Source organism: Colias croceus, chromosome 28 (assembly GCF_905220415.1).
Source record: "Colias croceus chromosome 28, ilColCroc2.1".
Taxonomy (NCBI): Eukaryota; Metazoa; Arthropoda; class Insecta; order Lepidoptera; family Pieridae; genus Colias; species Colias croceus.
The window spans coordinates 215,991-242,212 of NC_059564.1; the positions used below are offsets into that span (position 1 = coordinate 215,991).

At 36.5% G+C, this 26,222-nt stretch overlaps 1 protein-coding gene across 2 annotated transcripts; it reads right to left on the reverse strand.

Moving 5' to 3' along the window:
* Positions 1–2,299: 2,299 nt before the first annotated feature.
* On the reverse strand, positions 2,300–25,957 carry LOC123703986 (mediator of RNA polymerase II transcription subunit 16). Of its 2 annotated transcripts, XM_045652212.1 has the most exons (20): positions 25,769–25,957; positions 25,388–25,565; positions 23,809–23,941; positions 21,819–21,948; positions 20,566–20,708; positions 19,362–19,532; positions 18,913–19,029; positions 18,488–18,555; positions 18,063–18,206; positions 17,693–17,785; positions 16,939–17,053; positions 16,436–16,556; positions 13,111–13,197; positions 11,950–12,115; positions 11,415–11,575; positions 10,893–11,038; positions 9,134–9,234; positions 8,483–8,583; positions 7,209–7,349; positions 2,300–2,400 (listed from the first exon to the last, which is right to left on the reverse strand). In XM_045652212.1, the coding sequence occupies exons 1-20, from the start codon at positions 25,828–25,830 to the stop codon at positions 2,364–2,366; spliced, it is 2,415 nt and encodes an 804-aa protein (XP_045508168.1). In that variant the 5' UTR covers positions 25,831–25,957; the 3' UTR covers positions 2,300–2,363. The 2 variants fall into 2 exon arrangements, with proteins under 2 accessions (XP_045508168.1, XP_045508169.1); XM_045652213.1 differs by lacking the exons at positions 2,300–2,400; positions 7,209–7,349; positions 8,483–8,583; positions 9,134–9,234 and adding an exon at positions 10,525–10,862 and having other exon boundaries at positions 10,990–11,038.
* Positions 25,958–26,222: the final 265 nt, after the last annotated feature.

Consider the following 26,222-nt stretch of genomic DNA (forward strand, 5'->3'; position numbering starts at 1 on the left):
TTAGTATATCCATTAATAATGCGTATTATTGCGTTGAGGTTTAGCATCAGGCCAGGCATCAACGTGACGTGCACACGTTGTGGCAAGCAATCGCGGAATGAAATTGTATCAGCAGATTGAGGGTTGGATGAATCGTGAGTAGAGAACGCTCAATCGCGACTTCAACAAATTGTGTCAGCAGATTGTGGGTTGTGTTGAACCGTGAGTAGGGCCTTTTAGATGCAACGTAACGGTGCATTTACATGAAACGAACATAGAGCAAGAGCTTTATTTCGTGATCTTTTCGTCAAAAACTCCTAATCCTAAAATTGCTGAGTATTAGAACATTTTTCGAACGCACTAAGAACAACGAAAGAATGCTTTACGCCTTTTTGTACACTTAAAGAATTTGACTTAGTGACGTTATGAACATTCGCTCTTGGCATTTGCCTCTTTTGATGTAAATGCACGGTAAGACTAATTTTTTGAACAGTGGTTCGCTTCAAACTCAAACATTAATTTATTCATGTACTTAGAATAGAAGAACTTTTGAATCGTCATAACATAGTTTTAGTGTGGTTTTACCATTTACCACCGATTGGCAAAGCAGTTTCTACAAAAAATAGACGGCAAGACCGCAAGAAACTACGTAGTTGCTCTTCTAAAATCATGACCATAAACTCAACATAAGTACATACCTACTTACCTACCTACTATAAAAAGTCCCTTTCTCTATCCCTATGTTCCTATATTATCTCTGTGTATTCTAAAAATGCGCAACGAATTTTAATACGATTTTGAAGTCTGTAGCAATTAAACGTGTTTCAAGTCATAGGTACCTATGCCAAATAATGAAAAAAAAAATGCAGAACGGAAAATTGTCTCTCAATCAAATATTATGAAGCTACTCATTTTGTAATGATAAGTAACAACTCAAATTAATGTTTGTTAGTCGCTGTTCTGATTTTTCGTCGCTCTCAATCAGTCGCTCTTTTAGTAATTCTGTTCTGTAACCCCAATTCAAAAATATTGTAATCTAAGATTGTGACCTAAAAGTTTAATTATTAACAGTCACTTGTTAACCATTTGGATTTTAGTTAATTGTGTTTCATTTTATATTAAGGCTGGGTTGCACCATGTTACTCCAATAACAAACATAATATTTGATATTATGATAAATAATTAGATTAGGGAAAATATGAGTTTGACAATTTTATAGAGGACGTCATCATTTTAATGTTGATTTTGACTATAACCGCTCGTGTTTCATCGGTAAAAGCTATCGTTATCGTTAGATAACACAGATATCATTTCAATTGAGACTTTGATAACTTTAGCTATGCTATAAAATATGCAGGTGCAATCCATATATTTGTCGTTGTTAAAGTCACCGTTACTGTTATTGTTGTATTTAACTAAAGGGGCAACAAAGTTTTAGAATTTTCGCTTTTATAAATATTTGAAAGAAACCTGAATAGGTAGGTATATTGATGCGATAGATTGATGAAATGTTGAATTTACCGAAAACTGTACTTCACCGCACGACGCACATTAAATACGTTTTTAATAATAGTTTTTAAGTATCATGTTTTTTGCTAGAGGCGGAGGATGCGATTTTTTCAACCATGTTATCCTACTAATATTATAAATGCGAAAGTTTGTGAGTATGGATGGATGGATGTTTGTCTTTCTCTTACTCTTTCACGCCATTACTACTGAACCGATTACAATAAAATTTGGTTCGTATGTATCTGAAGACCGAATAAGCTACTTTTTATCCCCTAAATCACACAGGAACGGGAACTATGCGGGTTTTTATTTGAAAACGTGGGCGGAAATCTAGTTTTAAATATTTTAATAAGATTTTTTGTCGTCTATGCAGAACTTTATAATTGAATAGTGTGCTGTGTGACCGTGATTTTTAAACTAACCGCAGATACAGAATTTTAATGATTATCAAAATATTCCTGAGACCAAAAGAACCAACCAACCCACCCGAGAGACTTATCTACTTGAAAACTGTTGTGTTTTTGTTCTAAAGTGAATGTTCTGTATCCGAATAAAATAAATTATATTCAAAAAAGTATTCAAACGAACTTTTTGATCATAATAGTGAAGAATTCGACAAAATATAAATAATAACCATACCCTATCCCTATTTAATATGATTTTATGTAGAAATTTTCTATAACCACATATAATTATATTATACTATACTAGTACGGTATCCATTTTTAACCTTATAATGTATTTTCAATGTGTTACTTATGTGTAAGGAAAGTAATTTCAAGGAATAGGTACACAGAAAATAAACACAAAATTTTATGAAATATTTTATTAGCAATATTTACATAATTGTTTTACTAATACATTTTATTCTTAAACTACACATTGGAGATTAATGTCCACTTTCCACCGCATCTGTAAGCAAAAAATGTATGATTAGAATATATTTTTGACATATAGGATAACTATTGTTAATTTATTAAATTGTTATTATTTTATAAAAATTAGTGATTGAATACCGGAAGGAAGTTAGCGCGGAAAGTTTTTTTTTTTTAATTATTAATATCTCAAAAAATTGCTCCTTAAATGCTCCATCAGAATCAGTAATTGCTCCACTTCTATAATTATTAGTTTATTTATAATTAATTTTTTAAAAAATCCAAATACTGAAAACTTGATTTCCCTATAGAATGAAAAATATTCACTTTTCATAAAAATTTTTTTTGCAAAAAAATTGCTCCTTAAATGCTCCATCAGAATCAGTAATTGCTCCACTTCTATAATTATTAGTTTATTTATAATTAATTTTTTAAAAAATCCAAATACTGAAAACTTGATTTCCCTATAGAATGAAAAATATTCACTTTTCATAAAAAATTTTTTTGCAAAAAAATTGCTCCTTAAATGCTCCATCAGAATCAGTAATTGCTCCACTTCTATAATTATTAGTTTATTTATAATTAATTTTTAAAAAAATCCAAATACTGAAAACTTGATTTCCCTATAGAATGAAAAATATTCACTTTTCATAAAAAATTTTTTTGCAAAAAAATTGCTCCTTAAATGCTCCATCAGAATCAGTAATTGCTCCACTTCTATAATGATTAGTTAATTTATAATTAATTTTTAAAAAAATCCAAATACTGAAAACTTGATTTCCCTATAGAATGAAAAATATTCACTTTTCATAAAAAATTTTTTTGCAAAAAATTTGCTCCTTAAATGCTCCATCAGAATCAGTAATTGCTCCACTTCTATAATGATTAGTTAATTTATAATTAATTTTTAAAAAAATCCAAATACTGAAAACTTGATTTCCCTATAGAATGAAAAATATTCACTTTTCATAAAAAATTTTTTTGCAAAAAATTTGCTCCTTAAATGCTCCATCAGAATCAGTAATTGCTCCACTTCTATAATTATTAGTTTATTTATAATTAATTTAAAAAAAAATCCAAATACTGAAAACTTGATTTCCCTATAGAATGAAAAATATTCACTTTTCATAAAAAATTTTTTCGCAAAAAAATTTGCTCCTTAAATGCTCCATCAGAATCAGTAATTGCTCCACTTCTATAATTATTAGTTTATTTATAATTAATTTTTAAAAAAATCCAAATACTGAAAACTTGATTTCCCTATAGAATGAAAAATATTCACTTTTCGTAAAAAATTTTTTTGCAAAAAAATTGCTCCTTAAATGCTCCATCAGAATCAGTAATTGCTCCACTTCTATAATTATTAGTTTATTTATAATTAATTTTTAAAAAAATCCAAATACTGAAAACTTGATTTCCCTATAGAATGAAAAATATTCACTTTTCATAAAAAAATTTTTTCCAAAAAAATTGCTCCCGATTTGCTCTATCAATTACAAAAAAAAATTATTTAATTTTGATAATTTTTACAATAGTTAACTGAAAAACTATGTTTGCATAGTAAACTACTGCGCTGTGACGTCATCAATTATTGTCGTTGCGACGCATAAGGGCCATATTTACATGTATCAGCACTGCAGTGATATGTATAGACCTTAATGTTTATGTTTTCTTATTTATACTATTCACTAGATTTCCGCCCGCGGCTTCGCCCGCGTTTTCAAAGGAAAACCCGCATAGGTAGTTCCCGCTAACGCAAACTATAGCAACTTGACACCGAAAGATGAAACAAACGACTGAAACACAAATTAATTGATAATTACTTGAAGTTTTAATAATACGAATAAACAGGGATGGGTAGGGAAATGTTTATAAAAATACCTATACTTAATAAGAATGATTTAAATAGGTACATAATAATATCTGTTCCTTGAAATTTTGCTAGATGAAAACTCAATAATTAAAATATGGCGCCTAGATATTCTTAGAGTATAATTAATAGCAACATAAGGTAAGTACTAAGTATTAAATAATAATATTATTATTCCCAGCATAAAACTTATTAATGTCATTTTAAGGTAATTAATCATATTAAATAGTTGGTCTTTTAAAATCATGTCAATATTACATAATCTGTAACTTATATCTAACTTCATAATATATCTGTCGTGGTCATATCGTAGATTTGATCATTTCATGATATGAGTGGCCATTTCACGAAATGGTCGCATATCGTGAAATGGCCAACATAGTTTGATCAGATCGTTGAATCGTCAACGTTTCACGATTTGGTCATCCACATTTGGCCAGATCGTATAAAATAATATAAAGAGTCCATAAAATATTAAAAAATTTCAGAATAACTATATTCTAAAAACTTGTTTAATGTCATTTAAGTTTGTGCCGCGGCAGCGGCCGGCGAATGCCAGAATCGAATCGTTTTTGCAATAGAAAACAATTAGGTTAGGTTAGGTTACACTTTGATAAACAACGCACGAGCCGAGCGAGCAAAGCGAGATCTTATTCTTAAATTATTTTATTTAAGTCGCATTTTTTCTTAAATACATATAAGATATCCACATTTTCCATAGTACTCGTACCTCTTCGTCGTAAATTCTTTGCTATGACTTTCTTCATAATATTGTTATTAAACGAATTATGTAGTTTTTAACTGCGAATAATTTAATTTTCGCCAGCGGCCGCCATCTTATCACATAAACACAGAGCTTGCAGCGCCTCTACCAACGATTAATGTAACTATTTTACGATATGATCAAATAATTTTGGTCATTTCATGAAAAAACCGTGCGTTAATTGGCCATATCGTGAAACGATTTCTTATCATTGATCTGCCCAAACCACATCATGATGTGGCCAAACTAAATTGGCCATTTCACGATATGCGACCATTTCGTGAAATGGCCACTCATATCATGAAATGATCAAATCTACGATATGACCACGACATATCATTTTCATCTTCCATATATTCCTTAATGCTATAATAGGCTCTCTGAACTAATATATTTTTTACATGAGTTTTACCTGAATTGCTAGCTAGAAATGCCCAGTATTTTATTTTATGAGCATTTTTGTCTGTATTTGTAAATGTTGCAAGTGCAAGTTTGAAGTCGGTTGTTTTTAACGCAGTTATGTCTTGTATGTAAAACCTTTTGTCAAAAATAAAATTCTTTATAATTAGCACATATTTTATTATTTATACTCTAGTGAAAAATTTTCAGGTGATTATATAAAAGTAGGGCTCAATTTTTTCGCGAACCCTACTTCTAAATAATTACCACTCTTCAATAATTTAAAACTCCTTGACTGAATCCCTTCACACCCTAAAATAAAAAGTGCCTATTAATTTTTCTTATAGTAAACAGAAATTCAAATTCAATTATAAAAATACTTATTACCGATTTAATACTTTGATGATAATTGATAGTAGAAATATTTATTACTAACCTTGATATTGTTGTGGACATGATGAAATGTCTCCATATTATGTTATATGTAATATATACGATACTTTATTTTGTAATCTAAGTACGATGGTATACAAAAATTATTATCATTCGAACCTGCAATCCTAACTTGAAGACTCAATAAAACAAAAATTATAATTATTTCTTATTATTCTTATCATCAGAACCCTTTAGTTTCTGTGATCTGTGATCAGAACCAAATAATTACATGATAATAATTAATTACCTTTTAATCCTACTAATCTATACTTCTATACTAATATTATAAAGAGGAAAGGTTTGTATGTATGTATGTATGGTTTTCACGCATAAACTACTATACCGATTTTGATGAAATTTGGCACAGACAATTTTTAGACCCTGAGAAAGAACATAGGCTACCTTTTATTGCGAAATATGTACCACGGGCGAAGCCGGGGCGGACCGCTAGTAATATAATAAATGCGAAAGTTTGTGAGGATGTGTGTGTGTTTGTTACTCATTCACGCAAATACTACTGAACCGATTACAATGAAATTTAGCACACATATAGACCGTAACTTGGATTAACACATAGGATAAGTTTTATCCCGGTAATCCCACGGGAACGGGAACTATACGGGTTTTCCTATGAAAACGCGGGCGAAGCCGCGGGCGGAAATCTAGTGAATAATATAAATAAGAAAACATAAACATTAAGGTCTATACATATCGCTGCAGTGCTGATACATGTAAATATGGCCCTTAAGCGTCGCAACGACAATAATTGATGACGTCACAGCGCAGTAGTTTACTATGCAAACATAGTTTTTCAGTTAATTATTGTAAAAATTATCAAAATTAAATAATTTTTTTTGTAATTGATAGAGCAAATCGGGAGCAATTTTTTAGGAAAAAATTTTTTTATGAAAAGTGAATATTTTTCATTCTATAGGGAAATCAAGTTTTCAGTATTTGGATTTTTTTAAAAATTAATTATAAATAAACTAATAATTATAGAAGTGGAGCAATTACTGATTCTGATGGAGCATTTAAGGAGCAATTTTTTGAGATATTAATAATAATAAAAAAAAAACTTTCCGCGCTAACTTCCTTCCGGTTGATTGAATGCATGAATTCTTTTACTTGTACATATTTACTAAAAAGTGGCTACATATATTATCATTTTTCATTTAGCACACGTTTCATTACCATTGATCCTTCGAGCCGGATTTGAATCCGCACTCGTTGAATGTTAACTGTTGAACCGATTTTGATAATTATTTTTGAAGTGAAACTTCTTCAGGCGCGTTAAGAGAAAATTTTACACGGCAATACCGTCTTTTTTCGTATCTTTGAATCTTGGGAAAGAAGTTTCACTTCTGATACATGTACTCACCGGCAGCTCCCCGCGAAGCGTCCATCGTACGCTCTCTGTAGCGGATGTCGGGCGCACTGCGCCGCGGGCAGCGCTCGCGCACCGCACCGTGAGCACGCGCGCCATTTTGCGCACATGTTCCCGCCGCCCAAGTACATATATCTAAATAGTTAACAAATAAACACTTGAAATTGATATTTTTGGTTTTATGGCATTCAAATCCATACTAATTACTAATTTACCAATATATTATCTACACTAATATTATAAAGAGGAAAACTTTGTTTGTTTGTTTGATTGTAATGAATAGGCTCATAAACTACTGGACCGATTTTAAAAATTCTTTCACCATTCGAAAGCTACATTATCCACGAGTAACATAGGCTAGGTTTTATCCCGGAAATCCCACGGGAACGGGAACTATGCGGGTATTTCTTTGAAAATGGGGGCGAAGCCGCAGGCGGAAATCTAGTCTAGTATATTATAAATGCGAAAGTAACTCTGTCTGTCTGTCTGTTACTCGCACACCTTAACTACTGAACCAATTTGCTAGAAATTTGGTATAGAGATATTTTGATACCCGAGAAAGGATATAGGCTACTTTTTACCCCGGGACATAGGATAGGTTTTATCCCGGAAATCCCACGGGAACGGGAACTATGCGGGTTTTTCTTTGACTGCGCGGGCGAAGCTGCGGGTGGAAAGCTAGTACTTTATAAACATAAATTTATAAAGAATAGAAAAAAGTTGTGTGAAGTGAAGTGTGAAGAATAGAAAAAAAAGTTCGAGTGGCCGAGTTGGTCAGGCATCCGCCCCGGAATGGCGCGAAAAGATGCAGGTTCGAGTCCCGCCTCGTGATCGAATTTTTTCTATTCTTTATAAATTTATAAAAATAAATACTTGAGAGACCTGGAGGGTACGAAGTTACTAAAATCAATGTTGCTATGAGAGAGAGAGAGAGACAGAGAAACACGCGTACGGCTTACAAAGTGTCGTTACAAATTTTGGTCTAAATGCCGTCTTTCGCAACAGGCGATAAGGAAGTTCGTTCCAAAAAGTGAAGTCCCGTGTCCCCTAGTGGGATAAGGGGCAGATGCAGTATGCGTACATCTGTTTCACTGATACTTTTCTTTTGCAAACAAGTAGGCAATCGGTACACACATATAACAAAATAAATTTAATTATTAGTAGTTACTATGCCAATTGGGTAAAATAATGTGAAAATAACAAAAACAAAAGTCCAAAACAATTTATAAGTTTGTAAAGTTTATAAAACGAAATATATAATCCCTTACCGTATAGCATCCATGTCAAACGACGGGCTTAAATCGGAAACGGCATACGGCGGAGGCTCTGGTGTGAATCTCAGAGATTCTGGTTCTACACCATATTCAAACTACAAATTGAAATAATTATTGAAACAAAATACATTGACAATTTTTGTGTGTGAAAGTGAAACACTAATAAAAAATAGTTATAAATATAAAAAAATTCAGCAAAAAATAATATATTTTTTTTAACAAAAACCGGTAAGTTACGATTATCACACATCACTACAGACTGTCTACCATTTCAAATGACTTTGACATTTGCATTTTTAATTTTAAAAAGGCAATAATATAATCACATCTTCTTGCCATGAAAACCAAAAAAAAAAAAGACAATAATACAATTTAAAAAAAAAATTGGTTGCCTGTAAAGTCGGTATACGGGCGAAAATTTTACGTGACAACGACTTTTTATGTCTGTCTCTCTCGCTCTTAGGCGGGCTAACCATGCCCGAGTGGAAGGGACGCGTGCCTCTCACTCGCTCTCATTGTGAGCGCATAACGTGAGCGGAGCGTAACGCAGTTTCTTGAAGTGTCACCCGGCAAACCAATTTATAAGACGTTGTCACGTCAAAACAGATTTTATAATTAAAATGTAAATAATTTGAATAAACTTACATAAAAAGGTATGGGTTTCGAATGCGGTGCGATGAGACCGCAGCGCGCTAACGAGTCCCAAACGCGCGCGGTGTTTTGCGCGCAAATCGTTAGACATTCCTCTGTGAAATGTTTTTAAATTCGTTGTAGATTTTTTGATTTTTCATAGATGAAGCAATTGAAAAGGAAGTGTTGTAAGTATACAACATGCATAATTGCACCTGTGTGAAGCTGGAGCGTGTTCTGTCTTTATCAATAAATTCAAATTCAAATAATTTATTGCATACTAATACATTTAACATATTAGAAACCTTATGCAGGTAGTGCAATACAATTACTAGCTTACCGCCCACGGCTATCGTCCGCTTTGTATAAAACCTAATAAATTATATACTTAAACCTTCCTCTTGAATCACTCTATCTATTAAAAAAAAACCGCACCAAAATCCGTTGCGTAGTTTTAAAGATTTAAGCATACAAAGGGACATAGGGACAGAGAAAGCGACTGTCTTATACTATGTAGTGATGATATAAATTTGAAGAGTTTTTTTGTATACATTTATCTCAGTAACGACTGGACCGATTTCAAAAATTCCAATCCTATGTTGGGTAAAGTCGAGCTACTTCACTAGTGTACTCACCAGGTCCGGCTTGAGAGCATGAGCAGCGAGCCTCGCCAGCGGGCGGCTCAGCTCCGGCGCCGAGCAGCCGCCCGCTGCTCGACACACCACCACCAGCTTGCGGAGCAGCTGTACTGTACTCACCCAGCAGGTCCGGCTTGAGAGCATGAGCAGCGAGCCTCGCCAGCGGGCGGCTCAGCTCCGGCGCCGAGCAGCCGCCCGCTGCTCGACACACCACCACCAGCTTGCGGAGCAGCTGTACTGTACTCACCCAGCAGGTCCGGCTTGAGAGCATGAGCAGCGAGCCTCGCCAGCGGGCGGCTCAGCTCCGGCGCCGAGCAGCCGCCCGCTGCTCGACACACCACCACCAGCTTGCGGAGCAGCTGTACTGTACTCACCCACCAGGTCCGGCTTGAGAGCATGAGCAGCGAGCCTCGCCAGCGGGCGGCTCAGCTCCGGCGCCGAGCAGCCGCCCGCTGCTCGACACACCACCACCAGCTTGCGGAGCAGCTGTACTGTACTCACCCAGCAGGTCCGGCTTGAGAGCATGAGCAGCGAGCCTCGCCAGCGGGCGGCTCAGCTCCGGCGCCGAGCAGCCGCCCGCTGCTCGACACACCACCACCAGCTTGCGGAGCAGCTGTACTGTACTCACCCAGCAGGTCCGGCTTGAGAGCATGAGCAGCGAGCCTCGCCAGCGGGCGGCTCAGCTCCGGCGCCGAGCAGCCGCCCGCTGCTCGACACACCACCACCAGCTTGCGGAGCAGCTGTACTGTACTCACCCAGCAGGTCCGGCTTGAGAGCATGAGCAGCGAGCCTCGCCAGCGGGCGGCTCAGCTCCGGCGCCGAGCAGCCGCCCGCTGCTCGACACACCACCACCAGCTTGCGGAGCAGCTGTACTGTACTCACCCAGCAGGTCCGGCTTGAGAGCATGAGCAGCGAGCCTCGCCAGCGGGCGGCTCAGCTCCGGCGCCGAGCAGCCGCCCGCTGCTCGACACACCACCACCAGCTTGCGGAGCAGCTGTACTGTACTCACCCAGCAGGTCCGGCTTGAGAGCATGAGCAGCGAGCCTCGCCAGCGGGCGGCTCAGCTCCGGCGCCGAGCAGCCGCCCGCTGCTCGACACACCACCACCAGCTTGCGGAGCAGCTGTACTGTACTCACCCAGCAGGTCCGGCTTGAGAGCATGAGCAGCGAGCCTCGCCAGCGGGCGGCTCAGCTCCGGCGCCGAGCAGCCGCCCGCTGCTCGACACACCACCACCAGCTTGCGGAGCAGCTGTACTGCACTCGCTTCCGAGTATAGCTCGTAGCTGGGAACATTAGTGTAAATATAAAAATAAATAATTTCTTTTCCTCAAAACTTATTACTGGAGTTACAAAAAGAATGCAGCAGACAAAAACACTACCATAAAGCAAAAGACTCTATATGCAGCACATTACAGCTTAAAACACTACAATACAACAGACTACATCACTATACATTAATACATTTCATACAGTACAATACACTATAGTGCACTACACTGTAACACAATACAATACAGTACAATACACTATAGTGCACTACACTGTAACACAATACAATACAGTACAATACACTATAGTGCACTACACTGTAACACAATACAATACAGTACAATACACAGAAGCACAATACACTACAATGCACTACACTACAGCACTTACCCATGATGAGCAGTATTGTGCAACGCAGCGAGCGCCGCAAGCAATGTCAGCGCTGTATGTAAAGCCCTCTGTAAAGGACGACGCAACGCTTGCAGCGGCTGCAGCGCTCCAGCGGCCGCTTCGCCGAACGCTTCCGCTTTCGCTTCAAGCGCTACGAGATTCTGTAACCATCGTGTATCATTTTCATAAACATTAAAAACAACAGGACCCAAGATTGGTCCTTGCGGAACCCCATAAATGTTTTGTTTATTATATTATTTAATTAATCAAATTCGTTATCAAACTATGAAGACGCTTTATTCCCTGTAAGCTGTTATAAAAAAAAGTATATTATAAAAATAACAATCCAATTTCGAAGCAATCTCACGACCAATAACTATGTTGTAACTTGTACCTTGTCCAAGGCTGTTTTAAAATTTGTTTCACTAATGAAGTATTTTCCAAAATTTTATGATTGTACTATGTCATCAGAAATTAATTTGAATTGGTTGAATCGTACACGTGGATTTTAAATTCACAACTACCTTCAACTAACCTTATCATGATCCACGCTATCATCAAGCAGTGCCAACAAGGCGGCAGGCGGTGCGGGCTCGGGCTTGTCGTCGGGTCGCAGCGCGCCCGCACACGCGGCTGCTGCGCTCGCGCACATGTATAGCGATGTTAGGTTGGACGCGCTGCTTTGCGCTGTTGGGATCATGCTGGGGACATTGGAATTCAAAATTCTAATTAAAAACTAATACTTACACAAATGCAGTACAGACAAAAAAGAATGTGAGTGCCGAGCACACGTGTCAGAAGTGAAACTTCCTTGACAAGATACAAAGACACCAAAATCGCCGCCTTATTCCATGACGTGACTTTAAAATTCTTCTCTCAACGCGCAAACAAATCACATGACTAATTATTATAATTATACTAAAAAATTTAGTTGGGATCATGCTGAGGACAGCAGAACCTTTATTTTTATGCCATTAAAGATGAGTGAGATTTTGCTTACAGCGCTATTGAATCGTTAAGTGAATAAACAAGTGTTAACTATCATTATAGTGTATCCTGTTATTAAGACTCACTATTATACCATCAATTCTAAAAAAATATCTTATTCTATGTATCCCCGCTCGCAAAAAACTTTTATGAAAATAACATTATTAATGTGTGAACATTAGTTACATTATTTTAAAATGTTTAATCCGGCTCGAAGGACCAAAACGTAAAACTGCTCGATATTGAACGACAAGCATAGCATTTTATTTACTTGAAGTTTGAACCATAATTAAATTAAAATTAATACAATCCATCCAGTTTCTATAACTGAAACAATCATAATATGAAACTAGCTTTCCACCCGCGGCATCGCCCGCGCAGTCAAAGAACAACCCGCATAGTTCCCGTTCCCGTGGGATTTCCGGGATAAAACCTATCCTATGTCCTTTCTCGGGTATCAAAATATCTCTATACCAAATTTCATGCAAATTGGTACAGTAGTTAAGGCGTGATTGAGTAACAGACAGACAGACAGAGTTACTTTCGCATTTATAATATTAGTATGGATATACAAATCAGATCAAAATTTAATAAACACACATAAGAAACCTGAAACATGATTCGTTATTGTTTCAACATTCCCCCAAAAAAAAAAGAGCACGAAGAAATTCATTTGTAAAGTACCGAAATGTAATATTTTTCTACAAACCTGCATAATACAATTCTTAATTTCAACCAAGTGTGATAATAAAACTGCTGGAACGGCTGCGGTTGCCTTTGGAAGCTCTCTGTCATTCTGAAAATAAACATTATTATAATACAAAATACAATAGCTAAAGAAAAGGCAACTTAAACTAGTTTTTATTGAGGGTAGTTGTAGAAAATTGCACAACTGTGACTTAAAATGTAGACAAAATTTTAAGTGTTATGTAAATGGACCTATGTCAAGTTGGCAACTAACTGAATAAAAATGAGTGTTTCTCAATTCTATTCGATTGTACTAGGTTCGTACCAGAATGTACCGCTTTTTATTTCGTTTGTACCCTAAAGAGGTGGGGGGAAACCTAGGGTCGTAGTTATATAGTTCAATGCCGACCTAGAAATACAGCATTTTTTTAAATGCTAACTCAAAGCATTTCGTTTGTACCGGATTGTACCGTTATCAGAACCGAAAAAAAATATAGGTATCAAAAAACTAATATTCACGTTTATATAAATATACATGAAGATACTAAGAAAATTCGACTAACTGAATAAAAATGAGTGTTTCTCAATTCTATTCGATTATACTAGGTTCGTACCAGAATGTACCGCTTATAATTTCATTTGTACCGATTGATTGATTGATTGATTGATGGAACGATTGATCGATTTATTGATTGCTTTATTTCAATATATCAATTCAAATCAATTTATTCAATAATCAATCGATTGAATCGATCAATCAATCGGTCGATCAATCAATCGATCAATCAATCAATCAATCGATCAATAATCGATCAATCAATCAATCAATCGATCGATCAATCAATCAATCAATCGATTGAATCGATCAATCAATCGATCAATAATCGATCGATCAATCAATCGATCAATCAAATGAATCGATCAATCAATCGATTGAATCGATCAATCAATCAATCGATCAATCAATCAATCAATCGATTGAATCGATCGATCAATCAATCGATCAATAATCGATCAATCAATCAATCGATCGATCAATCGATCGATCAATCAAATGAATCGATCAATCAATCAATCGATTGAATCGATCAATCAATCGACCAATCAATCGATCGATCAATCAATCGATCAACCAATCAATCAATAGATCGATCAATCAATCAAATGAATCGATCAATCAATCCATCGATTGAATCGATCAATCAATCATTGAATCGATCAATCGATCAATCAATCAATCGATTGAATCGATCAATCAATCGATCGATCAATCAATCGATCAATCAATCGATCGATCAATCAATCAATCAATCGATTGAATCGATCAATCAATCGATCAACCAATCAATCGATTGAATCGCCCAATCGATTGAATCAATCAATCGATCGATCAATAGATCAACCGATCGATCAATCAATCGATCAATCAATCGATTGAATCGATCAATAAATCGATCAATAATCGATCGATCAATCGATTGAATCGATCAATCAATCAATAAATCGATTAATCAATCAATCATTGAATCGATCAATCAATCGATTGAATCGATCAATCAATCGATCGATCAATCAATCGATCAATCAATCGATCGATCAATCAATCGATCAATCAATCGATTGAATCGATCAATCATTCGATCGATCGATCAATCGATCGATCAATCAATCGATCAATCAATCAATCGATTGAATCGATCAATCAATCGATTGAATCGATCAATCAATCGATAGATCAATCAATCGATCGATCAATCAATCGATCAATAATCGATCAATCAATCGATTTAATCGATCAATCAATCAATCGATCAATCAATCAATCAATCGATTGAATCGATCAATCAATCGATCGATCAATCAATCGATCAATAATCAATCAATCAATCAATCAATCGATCGATCAATCGATCGATCAATCGATTGAATCGATCAATCAATCAATAAATCGATTAATCGATCAATCAATCATTGAATCGATCAATCAATCGATAAAATCAATCAATCAATCGATAGATCAATCAATCGATTGAATCGATCAATCAATCGATCAATAATCGATCGATCAATCAATCGATCAATCAATCAAATGAATCGATCAATCAATCAAATGAATCAATCAATCAATCGATTGAATCGATCAATCAATCGATCGATCAATAATCGATCAATCAATCAATCAATCGATCAATCAAGTGAATCGATCAATCAATCAATCGATTGAATCGATCAATCAATCGATCGATCAATCAATCGATCAATCAATCGATCGATCGATCAATCGATCGATCAATCAATCGATCATTCAATCAATTGAATCGATCAATCAATCATTGAATCGATCAATCAATCGATAGATCAATCAATCGATCAATCAATCGATCGATCAATCAATCGATCAATCAATCGATAGATCAATCAATCGATCAATCAATCGATTTAATCGTCAATCAATCAATCGATCAATAATCGATCAATCAATCAATCGATTGAATCGATCAATCAATCAATCGATCAATCAATCGATCAATTATCGATCAATCAATCAATCAATCGATCGATCAATCGATAGATCAATCAATCGATCGATCAATCAATCGATCAATAATCGATCAATCAATCGATTAATCAATCGATTTAGTCGATCAATCAATCAATCAATCAATCAATCAATCGATTGAATCGATCAATCAATCGATCGATCAATCAATCGATCAATAATCGATCAATCAATCAATCAATCGATCGATCAATCGATCGATCAATCAAATGAATCGATCAATCAATCAATCGATTGAATCGATCAATCAATCGATCGATCAATCAATCGATCGATTAATCAATCAATCCATCAATCAATCAATCGATTGAATCGATCAATCAATCGATCAATAATCGATCAATCAATCGATCGATCAATCAATCAATCAATCAATCGATTGAATAGATCAATCGATTGAATCGATCAATCAATTAATCAATCAATCAATCAATCGAATGAATCGATCCATCGATCAATAAATCGAACAATCTATCAATCAATCAATCGATCAATCGGTACAAACGAAATAAAAAGCGGTACATTCTGGTACGAACCTAGTACAATCGAATAGAATTGAGAAACACTCATTTTTATTCAGTTAGTTGCCAACTTCACATAGGTAGTAAATGGGTTAGATTTTTCAATAACAAATAACAATTATTACAATATCGAATTTTTGTAACAAATTATTTTTTACTTTTTAGTCGTTCATTAAAAATCATCAAAATGACAAAAATCACACAACTTCTTGTTACCCTGCTATTACCCTAAAGCCTACCTGCAAATATATACGTATATCACTTACCTCTCATATAAAGCTTCTAGCACATTCGGTTTGAGCGTCAGTAGCACATCCAGATAATCGTATCCACTGACCATCGCGTACTCGAGTAGTGTCACCAAGTGTGCAATTTGGTGCTGAGCCGCTGTAAGGAGAAATACATCATTTTTATAATTTGTGGGTAGTTTACTTTCATAAATCGTTTTATCTGTTAAGATAAGTTGCTGTTCGAAAGAACAATGAATGACACTAAACGTACACATGATGAACAGGTTGCGAGTGAGAAACAAATCGTAAAACTATCCTTATAGTACGCAATCAATTGTTGAAAAAATATTACGCATAATTCTGCACAGATATTTTGAAGTAAAAATTCAATCACAACAAGAACTCAAAAAAAAATTCAACGTTGACCACCTCATAAAAATTTTAAGGTAAAACGTGCTCAAATCCAAAAATACAAAGCCAAATTTTTTTTACAAAAAATTATTTTTTTCACAAAAAATTATTTTTTTCACAAAACTCACGCATATCCGGCTGTATCCTGTACACGTGGAGCTGCGAGTGCGAGTCGCACACGACCGCCGCGCTCGCCGACCACGACACGTCTGCGCTCCACGCGCGCGCGCACCGCGACCCGCTCTGTGGGGGGGGACTTGTGACTACCCGCAAGTGTGCGGTGTGTTATACAGCGTGTCCCAAAAAGTAGTGATAAACTGAAGCTGGGATGTTAAACACACATAAAATCAGACATCTAGCACAATAATTCACGTCACACAAAATCTTATCGTACTCGGCGATAGGTGAAAAATTGAAAAAATCGTCATAACTCCGAAAATACCTCTAGGTCCTCTACCTCCCGGTTTCAGTATATCACTACTTCTTGGGACACCCTGTATACAGAGTTACATATATTTGTACGACCACGACACGTCTGCGATATAATATGTTTGATAATATTATATGTTGTTTTATTTATTATTGTGTGTGTGTAATATCGATATACTATAATATAAAATATTTTGAAAAGAAAAACAATCCTAACACAAAATAGTATTATACAATAATTAATGAATCAAGGAAACAACGCGATCTCGACAAAGATAGGTTTGCAAGCACGAAAAACACTTTTAATCAACTACCCGCATCAATTATAAATTGCATGTGTGTGTTTGTTTTAAATCAACAAAAAGTAAGTATTAACATAATGTTGATATAATTAAAAATGATTAACTATGATATTATTACAAATCAATAAATATATAATTAGTTATTACATACCGGTAAAACTCCAGGGCCATATTTAGTTTTCTTCGGCGGTGTGGAAGCGGGTGGGCTCACTTCAGACCCCGTCACTATGGGACGGGAACATAACTGCAATAATATAAATATGTGTATAGATAGTAATTATACAATACTAGCTGCGCTGCGCGGTTTCGTTCGTGATGATGTATATTATGTAGCCTATAGCCTTCCTCGATAAATGGGCTGTCTAACAACGAAAGAATATTTCAAATCGGACCAAATAGTTCCTGAGACTATCGTGTTCAAATAAACAAACAAAGAAACGATTCAAATAGTAAAAGTATAGATTTATATTGTCCGGTTCATGCCATAATAATAAACAAACACACAAACAACGGCTACTCACATAATGATGCGACTCTCCCAACAGGTGGATCGCTCTCGGTGTTGTCATCACAGCGAGTGGAGCATTCAATTGTAGTTTAGAGCTGGCAATACATGTTCCGAATTCGCCCGAGTCTATTGCCCATGCGCCTGTGGGTTGCCAGGACTGAAAAAAAAAACGAAAAAAATCCAAAAAAAATATTATATCAAGTACTTTTTTTACACAAAAAAGAAATTGATTAGAGAATGGAATTAAAAAAATGTGTAATGATTCACGCATTTTTCTTATACGTCTGATTTCTCGAGGCGTTGAAAAAAATACCGAAAATATTTTTTTTCATAATTTTTTAAATTTAATGCTACTAATGAAATTTCTGACACAAAAAAAGTGAAATTACTATTCGAAGTCACAAAAAATACACAAAAGTCGATTAGATGTTTACTTACAAGTGAATTGAAGCAATCTGACGGCGGCTTGCTGACGTCACCCGGCGTCGTACTGCCTTGTAGAGGGCCTGTTATTTATTTAATAATAATTATTTATGAGAAATAGGTATACTACGTCAAAAAGAATGAAAATAAATAATTTATTGGTTTTTTTAGTATATAGTAGTGGATTTATTATCTGTTATGACTGTCATTACGTACATTGGTTTGCATCTTCAATAGGAATAAATAAATATTTAAAAAGTACCCTCATTAAAATTCTATATTTCAAACTACCCTCATTAGAATTCAGATATTAAGTATTATAATCACATTCTATTTTCTACATGTTCATATAAGCAATCTTTCCCAAAAAAAAAAAAACATAAAATCTCCAACTGCCCACGCAAATATCCAACTACCCACAAATCTCAAACTACCCTCACCTTTAGACAGCAACTTGTGCACAGGGTAACTGCGAACAGTCAGCTTCCACATGCTGACCGTGCTGCCGGCGATCAGCAGACTGTCTATATCGTCTCGGAGACACCAGCTTATTGATACTGAAAATATAAATATAGTAAATTATGTTTTTTTGTATATGTGTTTGTGTGTGTGTGTTCGTATGCATGTGTATGTGAGTGTGAACGTGATAGGAGAGTGTTTGTCCATCTGTGTGTGTGTACTATTGCATCTCTATTTACGTGAAGTATTTGTGTGCGTTGAAGTCTGTCTGTGCGTGTGTGTTTGTGGGTGCTATTGCATGTATGTGTACATACGCGCTATTTCATGTATGTTTGTTTGTTATAGTGTGAATATGTGTTAAAGGGTGTATTGCAACTTGTAGTTTGTTGTATTTTTTTCAATGTGAGTATCAGTATGTGTGTGTTCTTACCCGGCTCTCTAACATCTGGCGGCAGATACAAGGCCGGCAGCGGCGCAAGCGCAAGCGCTACCGGCGCTCGACGCGGAGCAGCTGCAGCTGCTCGTCGAGCTGTTACCACTGCAGCTCGAACTACCCGCTTACCCCCACGGGAGCTGCATGCTGCTACTAGTATTGTGCCATCTAGGGGAGAGGTATTAGAATTTACTAAAAAACGACTTTTGAAAATACTAGCTTTGCCGTCCGATTTCTCGTATAGGCAAGATTAATTTTATTTTTGAAGTGAAGCTTTAGGCGCGTTTAGAGTGTAATTTCAAGGCCGCGTCATGTCAATACCGTCACCTCATCGAAGGCGACGATTTTATAAAATTAAATTTCACTTTTGACACATATGCTTTGCACACACTTTTTTTGTATACATTAGTTATAACACTGTAAAATATCATTAAAATTTGTTAGTTTTTTATTGTGTGGCACGCCTCCAAGGGAACATTTTACCATGAATTAGCGTTCACCCAGCCCCGTGCACGTGGGCACGCGGCGTGTGTGCGAGCTCAAATTCAAATTCATTTATTAATTGCTTGCGTAACAGTGTTCGCCATGTGAACTGGCATGCAATCGTATAGTATCCATACTAATATTATAAATGCGAAAGTAACTCTGTCTGTCTGTCTGTTACTCAATCACGCCTAAACTATTGAACCAATTTTCCTGAAATTTGGTATGGAGATATTTTGATACCCGAGAAAGGACATAGGCTACTTTTTATCCCGGGAAAATGACGCAATCCCGGAAATCCCACGGGAACGGGAACTATGCGTTTTTCTTTGACTGCGCGGGCGGAAACCTAGTATTACATATTGATACATTTCATCATCATCAGCCCATATACGTTCCCACTGCTGGGACACGGGCCTCCTATGAGGGTACAGGCCATAATCCACCACGCTGGCCAAGTGCGGGTTGGCGGATGACACATGTCGTCGAACTTTTTTAATTCTTCGACATGTCGGTTTCCTCACGATGTTTTCCTTCACCGTTCGAGCAGTGGTGATGTTACAACATGCGCAGATAAATTGAAAAATCAATTTATTTCCTGCGCGCTCGCCTGGTCTCGAACCACGGACTTATCGATTCGAAGTCCGAGGTCTCACCACTGAGCCACCACTGCTTTTATATTGATTGATACATTTACAAAATTAATTTTGTCACTCACTCTTGTGCGCCATAGCGGCGGCGGGCACGTGGTCGCGCGTGCGCAGCGCGTCGCTGGCGGCCAGCGCGCGCTCGTCCCCCGCCGCCAGCGCGCCCACCAGCCCCGTGCACGTGAGCACGCACGCGCCCTCCCCGGCCACGCCCCTGAACGAACACAAGTGATAACTGCGTTAAAAACAACCCACTTCAAACTTGCACTCGCAACATTTACAAATACAGACAAAAATGCTCATAAAATAAAAACTACTGGGCCTATCCGAATAAAATTTTTATGGGACCAATTCGACACCATCCCGCATCGAACACAAAAATAATCACGTAAATCGGTTCAGAAACCTCGGAGTAATCGGTGTACATACATAAAAAAAACATACCGGCCGAATTGATAACCTCCTCCTTTTTTTGAAGTCGGTTAAAAAATACGTGTGGCACTCGGGGACTGCCGCGGTAAAGCTATTGCATGCTATGCCTTCAAGCCACACCTCCGCCCGTCGGAGTGGGGAGCGTGAGGTTTTTACGTTACGGAATTTCTCGTTTCGGTCCCCGCGCTCAAGGCCCGCGATAGAAGCTATGCAAAAGCTTAAAAAAATTAATGCATTTCCAGGATTACAATAATGACAAAACAAAATATAAAAAATAAATACATTTTTTTTAAAATAAACATCTGTCAAATTCTACCTACCAACCTAGTCGAAAGTTCAGAAATAAAGGACCAAAAAAATTAAACCTATAAACAACAAGACTGTTATTTCTGGCTGGGATTTCCGGGATAAAATAAATAAATAAATAAAACCTATCCAATGTGTTAATCCAAGTTATTTCTATATGTGTGCTTATTTCATTGTAATCGGTTAAGTACCATTTGCGTGAAAGACTAACGAATACACACACATCCTCACAAACTTTCGCATTTATAATATTATTAGTAGGAAGGATTGTAATACACCATTTTTAAAAGCTCTGTCATTCAAGAATTTCAATTTATTCATGTCATTCTCCACTCAACCGATACCAAAAATCTTTCTTCATTATTATATACAAGCTTACCGCTCGCGGCTTCGCCCGCTTTGTCTAAAATCTAATAAATTGTATACTAAAACCTTCCTCTTGAATCACTCTATGTATAAAAAAACGCATTAAAATCCGTTGCGTAGTTTTAAAGATTTAAGCATACAAAGGGACATAGGGACAGAGAAAGCGACTTTGTTTTATACTATGTAGTGAAGCGTAGGCCGTAGAACAAACAATACATACCCGAATCCCTTCAAAGTTGGTGTTTGTTGTTGCATTTGGAATTTTTCACTGATCAGTGCATCCGGTTTCTTGTCGTGCGCGATAATTCGTCGGCCGTTGTGAAAGAATATTGCTTTTATAATTTTTTCACCTGCAAGAAAAAATTATAATTTTAGAATGATGAATTATTTTTTGATTTGATATTTTTGGTTTGGCATTCAATTGATTTATAAAGAAAATAATACATAGTGATAAGTACTTGGTACGTAATGGTAAGTACTTGACACGTAATGGTAAATACTTGGTACGTAATGGTAAGTACTTGGTACGTAATGGTAAGTACTTGACACGTGATGGTAAGTACTTGACACGTGATGGTAAGTACTTGACACGTGATGGTAAGTACTTGACACGTGATGGTAAGTACTTGACACGTAATGGTAAGTACTTGACACGTGATGGTAAGTACTTGACACGTGATGGTAAGTACTTGACACGTGATGGTAAGTACTTGACACGTGATGGTAAGTACTTGACACGTGATGGTAAGTACTTGACACGTAATGGTAAATACTTGGTACGTAATGGTAAGTACTTGACACGTGATGGTAAGTACTTGACACGTGATGGTAAGTACTTGACACGTGATGGTAAGTACTTGACACGTGATGGTAAGTACTTGACACGTGATGGTAAGTACTTGACACGTGATGGTAAGTACTTGACACGTGATGGTAAGTACTTGACACGTGATGGTAAGGACTTGACACGTGATGGTAAGTACTTGGTACGTAATGGTAAGTACTTGACACGTAATGGTAAGTACTTGACACGTAATGGTAAGTACTTGACACGTTATGGTAAGTACTTGACACGTAATGGTAAGTACTTGACACGTAATGGTAAGTACTTGACACGTAATGGTAAGTACTTGACACGTGATGGTAAGTACTTGACACGTGATGGTAAGTACTTGATACGTAATGGTAAGTACTTGACACGTAATGGTAAGTACTTGACACGTGATGGTAAGTACTTGACACGTGATGGTAAGTACTTGGTACGTAATCGTGTATCGAATGTCACGAGTGTCGAATGTCACGTGTTGTGTCACGTGTGTTGAATGTTACGTGTTGTGTCACGTGTGTCGAATGTCACGTGTTTTGTCACGTGAGTCGAATTTCACGTTTTATGTCACGTGAGTCGAATTTCACGTTTTGTCACGTGCGTCGAATGTCACGTGTGTCGAATGTCCCGTGTTGTGTCACGTGAGTCGAATGTCACGTTTTGTGTCACGTGCGTCGAATGACACGTGTGTTGAATGTTACGTGTTTTGTCACGTGTGTTGAATGTTACGTGTTGTCTCACGTGTTGTGTCACGTGTGTCGAATGTCACGTGTTTTGTCACGTGAGTCGAATTTCACGTTTTATGTCACGTGCGTCGAATATCACGTGTTTTGTCACGTGAGTCGAATGTCACGTTTTGTGTCATGTGAGTCGTGTTTTGTCACGTGAGTCGAATGTCACGTTTTGTCTCACGTGAGTCGAATGGCACGTTTTGTGTCACGTGTCGTTTGTCGCGTATGTCGAATGTCACGTGTTCTGTCACGCGTGTCGAAAGTCATTTGTTGTTATAGCGGCAACGGAAATACATCATTAATTGTCAAAATTTCAGCTTTTGAGCTATCACGGTTTATCAGATACAGCCTGGAGACAGACATAAACACAGACAGACAACGAAGACTCAGTAATAGGGTCCCGTTTTACCTTTAGGTACCCTAAAAAATTAATATTTACAGGGTGTCCCATAAAGTATTGATATACTGATGCTGGGACGTAGAGTACTTGGTTCTTGGTAATTATATAAATATGCACTAAGCATTTAGTATTAAGCCCGTGCACCGACATCAAATCTATTTAGTAAAGAGCACATCTAAATAATATGTAATAATAACTAATTAATAATATCAGATCTTTTCTATTTTTAATTATTATACAGTTTTTTTCTTACCAGGAAAACTTGCGCTATACAAGCTAGTCCACTCATTAAGTAAATGGTCCTTCTGACCGAAAACTGATACATCTCCTATTGTAGTAGCAACAAGGAGCTGCTTGCCTTCGCAGTCCCATTCTAGAGCTGATACCTGAAAATAATCAAACACTTATAATTATTATTTAATTAGTATGTTTTATTCTATGATATTATTACTCTTTGCATGTTTTCAAACTCAAACATTTATTTATTCAATTAGGCCGGCCACATACATCAGTTTCCCTGATTCGGAAACCGTATCATGAAAAATTCCGTATGACTACCACACACATGCGTTTTTTTCCGTTCGGAATACCGAGATTAGTCTTGGAGTAGCTTCAGTGGAGTTTGAAAGAATAACGTTGTAATAACAAATAGCAATAAATATAAATAGAAAAGAAAATAGAAAAGAAACTAACATGAGTTTAATTTCTGTGTTGCAACTTGCATCTATTGTCTCCCATTCAGTAGATTTCCTTCCAAATTTGTTGCCAGGCAAGATCTTTCATATCCCTGTTATGATAATCTTCGTTATTTAGATCCCACACGCATGGGTACCCTTCTACACTAATGATTTAATGTTCAATATCGTCAATAATCGTATTTGTGGGTGCCCCAGCAATGGCTACCATGCGCGTCCGCTCAGCTCGATCGCACTGCGCTGACTGAGTGTTCCGTACGGAATTTTCGAATGTGTGTGGCGGGCCATACAAAATGTATGTAGGCTTTGCATCCGTTTCGTTTTTTTCCGTCAGGAATTCCGGATGCATGGGCTTGCATTCGGAAGGAACGGACGGTGAAAAAACCGTACGGAAAGTTATCGAATGTGTGTGACATTCATTACTTTTGTATGAATTTATTGCGTTCGTAGGCCCGGATTCGGAAAACGGATCAGGAAATCGTATCAAGAAAACTGATGTATGTGGCCGGCCTTAGACTTCCTCTAGAATCACTTTGGAAACGTCATTACATATTTTTAACATTTACCACGATTTGGAAAGCAGTATCTACGGAGAAGAACCGGCAAGAAACTCCATTGTTGCTCTTTTTAATCATATCAGTTTTACAATTTAATTTTACAAAATACATATACATACAAAATACAATATTGATTGTAATTTATTATTAAAGAAACTTCAACTGTTAACAGTTTGAATAAAAAGGTACAACAGTGAAGTTTATTTATATTTCTAGATATATAGATTACATTCTAGGTATATTTCAGGTAAAAAGAATAAGATGATAGCTCTAAAACATGCAGTATTATTAGCTACATGCAGACAACCCTAAAACATGTCAATTCAACTAAGCTAAACAAATCTATACTAATATTATAAAGCTGAAGAGTTTGTTTGTTTGTTTGAGCGCTAATCTCGGTAACTACTGGTCGGATTTGAAAAATTATTTCAGTGTGAGATAGCCCATTTATCGAGGAAGGTTATAGGCTATGTATCATCATGCTACGACTAACACGAGTGGAGCCACGGGGGTGAAACCGCGCGGAGCAACCAGTGTGTCATAAAAAGACTTGAGATATAACAATATAAACGATACTCACAGGATGCACAGTACTAGTGACTTTATGGCTGTTCCACGGTGTGTTCAGATCGCACACGTACACATGCCCACCCCAGGTGTCTCCGTCGGAGTCAGATAGCTCCGTGAGAGATGTAAATGCTATTATATTGGCAGTAGAAATGGTACAGATTGGACGAACAACTTCTGGGTCTGTTGTACTGAAAATATATGCATTTATTTAGATTTCTGAATGTTTTGAAATTGCAGTTTGCTTATAAGTAGTCGTTTTTGAAGTTATCATGTTGGTTAACAGGCATTGCATACAAACTTTGAGAAATGTACGTAATTTCATTGAAAGAAGTGGAATTATTTATGTATTTGCAAGGAAAATGTTTTCTTAACAGTAAAAACGTAATCTTACCCATCAAATTGAGGTGGTTCACATTTAAGAGGCTTTCTTCTCATCGAATAAACTAATTCCATCTTTATTACGGTTTGGACACGCTTAGATTGTATCTTTTTTTCACTTAAAGTCAGGCTAAAAATGAATACGGCATAGGTACGATGAATTTATTTATATTTATTACAATTAATCTCAGAGCAATAAACCTAGGCTCTGAGCAATTAATAGACTTGTTTGGACTTGTTAAATTATTTTGACTTTTGACGACTTTGACGTTTCGCATTTAGGCATTTACATTCAAATGCAGTCACAGATTATACCAAGCTGAAATTGTCATTTTTAGTTTCATAATTTAATTTCCCTTCAAAAATGATGATCTTCTTTAAATTATTTATTGAAAGCTCAGATTGAAAGCTTATAATTATTTTTAAACTATGGTTAATTAAAGTTAGTATAAATAAATAAAATGAAG

Coding starts and splice junctions, on each gene's coding strand:
- LOC123703986 (XM_045652212.1), bottom strand. CDS start 25,830: ATGGAATTAGTTTATTCGATGAGAAGAAAGCCTCTTAAATGTGAACCA. Junction 13,198..16,435: donor CTAGAAGCTTTATATGAGAG/GTAAGTGATATA, acceptor GTTTATTTTCAG/AATGACAGAGAGCTTCCAAA. Junction 9,235..10,892: donor TCTCAAGCCGGACCTGCTGG/GTGAGTACAGTA, acceptor AACATTTCACAG/AGGAATGTCTAACGATTTGC.